Source organism: Helianthus annuus, chromosome 5 (assembly GCF_002127325.2).
Source record: "Helianthus annuus cultivar XRQ/B chromosome 5, HanXRQr2.0-SUNRISE, whole genome shotgun sequence".
NCBI lineage: Eukaryota > Viridiplantae > Streptophyta > Magnoliopsida > Asterales > Asteraceae > Helianthus > Helianthus annuus.
In genome coordinates, this window is record NC_035437.2 from 169,949,945 (window position 1) to 169,955,944 (window position 6,000).

The 6,000-nt window shown below is 35.4% G+C and overlaps 1 protein-coding gene across 1 annotated transcript; it reads left to right on the forward strand.

The window, feature by feature from the left end:
* The first annotated feature begins 2,008 nt into the window (after positions 1-2,008).
* LOC110942062 (early nodulin-like protein 1) lies at positions 2,009-3,476 on the forward strand. The gene is made up of 2 exons (XM_022183760.2): positions 2,009-2,260; positions 2,946-3,476. Exons 1-2 carry the CDS (start codon positions 2,068-2,070, stop codon positions 3,320-3,322), a joined length of 570 nt encoding a protein of 189 aa, XP_022039452.1. The 5' UTR covers positions 2,009-2,067; the 3' UTR covers positions 3,323-3,476.
* The last annotated feature ends 2,524 nt before the right edge of the window (positions 3,477-6,000 follow it).

The following is a 6,000-nucleotide window of genomic DNA, read 5'->3' on the forward strand; positions in this document are numbered from 1 at the left end:
CGGGTGATCTTAACCTTTGAGGGAATTCAGATACCAAACACTAATTTCAACATTAAAGCACTTTCTTGATTTGATTCGACATAAAGTCATTAGCAATTATATTGTAATGTAATGTAATGATCCTCTATTAAACAATTTGTATCGACACTAGAATTCGAGTCATTTTGACGTCCACCTCACCTAACTCAGTTCGACAATTCGTTGATTAGAGCCTACCAGCTACTAGTAATAATTAAACACACATGTTGCTCAGAATGTTTAACCACGAGTAATAATTAAACACACATGTTGCTCATAATGTTTAACCAAATTGTATGATTCTGAAATAAGAAACAAAACATAAAATAAGAACTTACGAATCATAACCAAGAAACACATCCAAGTGTTGAGATTAAACTGACATGACGGTTTGATGAATCGAAACAAAGAAGAAACAAAACATAAAATAAGAACTTACGAATCCAAGCCGTCCAAGAGATGTAGGTTTCGATATCCAACACAACCTCTTTCTTCTTATTCTCACAAATAGGTCCAAGCCCATATTATTTGACCCAAAACAAATATTAGTGACATAATATCATTGCTTCATTTAACTTTAAACTTTCATTATAATCATTTCATAGCAATGCCTTCGCACCTACAAATGAAATAACCAAACCATAAATGAAATAACCAACAAAATGAATTTAATTATTTTAATTATTTGAACCAATAGTTCGGCTATGAAAATTTTATAATCGTTTTCTATGGTTGTGTATGTATAGATATCAAATAAATTGAAGTGACATTGTTTTATTCAATCTATACAGGTTGTGTTGATTAGGGGCTAATTAATCTTAAAAGTAATGTGGCAACTCGGGCTGACCCAAGTCACCCGATTGGTTGAGTAACAACAAAACAAGTAACTTTTAACACCGGTTTGACTCGCCAACATCTTTTTGTCTTGAACTTTGGTAAAAAAATTGAAGATTATTACATATATCCCTCTATTTAAAACTCTAAATACATATTTGCCCAACCTAAAAGTTAAATTACATATTTCCCCGTAGTGTAGCAAATCGACACAAATACCCTTTCAAACATAAAAAAAAACCTAATACCTTTTATTCCCTCCCTCCCACAATGCATACGACTCCTCCCCGGTGACGACGATGATTACAACTTACAAACATGAAACTATATGAATAAACTTTGGGTGTGTTTAAAACTACATTACCTATTGTTTTTTATAGTTTTTATTTATTTCATCAACCAATTATCAATACAACATGAACATCATCCTTCATATAAAGAACCTTCTTAGAGAAACAAAAAAAGTTTTATTTGACCCCTTTAAAATTTACTACTCTTAAAGTGGCTCGATAGAAATCACTCAACCAATCATGGGCTTGTGTATAAAGAATATTCTTAGAAAAATAGCAAAGTAAAGTGTAACAACAACAAAAGAGAGAGAGAGAGAGCAGCCCCAGGCCTATTGAATATAGATTTATATTTACTTTAGAAAAAAATTACTTTAGTATTTTGTTTTATGATATTAATCAATATTGTTCAAGAAGGAACCCTTATAATTTGCATTTAGTGACTACTTTAGTTTTCATGATGTAACACATCTTTAGCGGTTTTGTTTCAAGAATCATACATGTTAACATGTCAACCCAACCTACAACAAAAATCACCGGGGTAACCCTTTACCCAAAAAAAAACCCAACCTACAACGTATTAAAAAGTCCTGTATTGTATACGATTCCCAATCGGTCTATATTGTTACTCTAGTTATAACCCGTTAGATCAATCCATTTTTGAAGTCTATATATTCAAGAAGTCAGAATATTTTTTTTATTAAATCACATGTTACTCAAAATTTTAATTCATTAAGTTCTTCAAATATGCCTTGTACTACAACTCAAGAAATGTGTAGGGAAGAACTAAAAGAAGAGAATAACCAAAAGCTTCAATGCTACTTCATCTTTTTCTCCCTTAGTTTCCCTACAAATACCAACACATTATCACTCTCATTTCACCCCTCATCTTCTGCATTCATTTGCCTGCCATTGTTTCTAGTTTAACATGGCAAACTTTGTCACTAGCCACCATAATCCGACTATGATTGCCGCCATTGTGGCGGTTTTAAGCCTTTTAGTGTTGATTCAGAATGCAGATGCGTATGAATTCAAAGTCGGCGGTTCAGGGGAGTGGAGCCTTTCGGCTTCCTACAATCAATGGGCCGAGAAAAATCGATTTCAAGTTGGTGACACGTTACGTGAGTTTCTACATTTCCATTATATTTGGGCATTTAAATTTATTGATAATTGTATTTTCCGGTTTGGGTTTATACCAAACGGGTTAGGGAAGCTTATGTATGTCCCTGCAAACACGTCTATAGCTAAATGGGCCATCTTCTGGTCGACGTGGCGGGTTTGCAAGTTGACCCGTTTATTTTTAAAAAATTTTAAACAAATATGTTTTATACGGTAACATAATCTGATTAGATAGATATATTATGCCAAAATTTAAAAGATAAAAGAGACATGCACATTAAGTTTTATAGTTTAAATGTAATTATTTAACATACATTTGCATTTAGAGTATGAATATGCAAAAAAAAAAAAAAAAAATGAAATAAAAAATTTTGAGTTAAACAGATCGTATTCGTGTCAACATGTGAAAACTCGTGTCGTGTTCAGTTTATTGGGCCTGACACAATTTTCAAGTTCGTGCCGTGTTTGATCTACCAATTTACAAACACGGCCCATTTAACAGCCCTAGTTTAAGCTGAGGTCCCATTTTATGTGTGGGTCAATTGTTGGACTCCATTCTCTGTTTTACTAGGCCCTTTAAGATTCCTAGCATGTTGGGCTACATTTGGGCTTTATGCTCATTTTATTAAGGCTTAGAGCCCAAACTATCAAAATAATATTATAGAATTACTATTTTGGCCCTTACAGTGTTCAAGTATGACGATGATAAAGACTCGGTACTTGAAGTGAGCAAAGAAGATTATGACAACTGTAATACCGGTAATCCCATTGCAAAACATGACGATGGTCACACGGTGATCAGGTTGGATCGGTCCGGGCCCCACTACTTCATAAGTGGAGTTGCTGATCATTGCAAAAACAATGAGAAAATGCTGGTGGTGGTAATGGCGGACCGAACCCACAAATCACCACCAGAGTCTCCACCGTCCCCAGCTCCATCAGGCGAAGAGTCACCATCTCCACCAGCGGATGAGAAACCGCCATCTTCGTCTCCAAGTGACGCGTCTTCGGTTGTCATGAGCCTTCTTTGCTTCATTGGAGCAATTGCTTGTTTTTTGAGTTGATGATTTGCATATGAAGTGTTTGTTTTTTTTTTTACTTTTTTAATTATTTCAAATTATATGTTGCATTTTGGTTTGTGTTGTATTTGATTGTCTATTGTCTAGTATGAAAAATGTTTGCATATGAGGAAATAAATTGGTATTTGTTTTGTGTGGATAAACTGAGTTTAAAATCCAACTTTTCTTTAAACAAACTTGGGAATGGGCCGGGTCGGGCCAAGCCGAGATGCATGAACTTTTACAAAAAAAAAAAAAAAAATTGTGTTAAACATTATAAAAATAGTGATTCCGACATGTGATCTTACATTAGCAATTATTTTAACAAATTTCCACCAATTTTCTTTTGATTAATATGTTGGAAATACATATGTTCCTATGTTAGTTAAACTTTAGTTATGTGATAATTATTCGAATGATATGTATATGTATATGATATGCAAACTGATAACTAGTATATTAGGGGTAGTATGATAAGCGGTTTAAAGGATAAGTGGGTGTGTATATTTAAACAGCATTATAAGGCAGTTACCCGCCAAATTCCAACCGCCAAAATGTAACATATAAGTATGAACTGCCGGCAAATGTTTCTAATCACCAAGACATTTTCCCTCTAATCAGAAAGTGTCCATTTCGCATCCATTTCTTTCAATCTATTCGTATTGCATACGTGTGTTCATCATGTCTGCATATCATGTTATGTTTTCCGCTGCAAGTAGTAATACACATGCAGACAATGATGATATATCGGTTGTCCAACATAGTGGTATCAGAGCCACTTCAAGATCCGATGCAGAAATTAAACCAACAGCCACAACGATACCATGTCAACACTGCTTTGATGAAAAGAATGAAAGAAAACGAAGATCCCGACGAGAACGTTTATGTTATTATTGTCACTTGCCCGGTCATCAAATTTACACATGTAAAGCCAAGGAAAACGATGAAGAATTACAACTAATTCGGCAAGCGATCAATGCCGGAATAAGAACCCAGAACGAAGATGTTCACTGTCACGATGAAATGATAGTCACAGGGACAGACGGTGGACAATGGAAGGACATCTGGTATGTTAATTCAACTTTTCATCATCATTACGTGGGTAATATTGATGTTTTTAAAAGGGTTAAGCATATCATGGGTGTCGAAACGAAATCCGGTATGAATAACTTTTTATTCATACGCGGAGTAGGGATTGTTGAGATGAAAACAGGAAATGATACGCTGAGAATTCCCAGTGTATTTTACTCACCGGATATTGATCGAAATGTTCTAAGTCTTGAACAATTAACCCTCCAAGGTTTCACGGTCAGAAAATCCGGTGATTCATGTAAAATTTTTCCTATGTTTTCATCTCCGGTGGTGAACTCTGTAAATGATAAAACTGGGCTCTCAAAAGAGGAGGAACTGGGGTTAAAAGAGAAAGAAAGACTGCATAATATGTGCGGGATTGATGATGAATTCAAGAGTGACTATCTGAATTCATATGTTGAATCGCTGAATGTGTCGGAGAAGGAAGAAGAAGACTGGAATTTAATGATCTTAAAATCGTTAGAATTTCATAATTTCGATGACTGCAAGGCCCTGATGAACATGCTTGATGATCGTGAATACGTATTCAAGTACAAAGTCATTTTACAAAAGAAATTCGAAGACTTGGTTCGGTGGTTTCTGTATGATTATATGGGAATCACTTCAAGGCCTATTCCTCCTTTCACCACTGATCAAAAGAAGATAGATCTGTTAAGTCTATACATTCTGGTGGCAAATGATGGTGGGTATCGTGAAGTTACAACTGAGAATACATGGCCAATTATAGCGAAGGATTTAGGTCTCGGATATGAAGATGGAGATTACATAAGAATAGTGTATGCTATGTATCTTGATGTCTTAGAATATTACTATAAATTCAAGACAGTTCAAAACAAGGTACAAGTGAAGGAAATGATCAATGAAGACGCCGGTTTGCTTAAAAACTGCGATAGGAAGTCCGGAAGTGCAGACATAGTTCAAGAAGGTGCTGCAGGAATCAATCAACATGATGAAGGTTCGTCACGAGGCAGCCACAGGAAGATCAGAAGTGCAGGTGATACTCGAGAAGGTGCTGCAATGAATAGTCAAGCCATGCATTATGCATTGTTTGCTGAAGACGGATGGGCAGACAACTGGAGTGCTCACAAGAGGAGGAAAAGATTTAATTTTACTCACATGAAGAAGGCAATGGAAGAGGCAAACCGAAGTGTAATGCAGAAGGGTTCCAACATAACCAAAGTTTAAGGGGGTTGTGTTGGAAATACATATGTTCCTATGTTAGTTAAACTTTAGTTATGTGATAATTATTCGAAGGATATGTATATGTATATGATATGCAAACTGATAACTAGTATATTAGGGGTAGTATGATAAGCGGTTTAAAGGATAAGTGGGTGTGTATATTTAAACTGCATTATAAGGCAGTTACCCGCCAAATTCCAACCGCCAAAATGTAACATATAAGTATGAACTGCCGGCAAATGTTTCTAATCACCAAGACATTTTCCCTCTAATCAGAAAGTGTCCATTTCGCATCCATTTCTTTCAATCTATTCGTATTGCATACGTGTGTTCATCATGTCTGCATATCATGTTATGTTTTCCGCTGCAAGTAGTAATACACATGCAGACAATGATGATATATCGGCTGT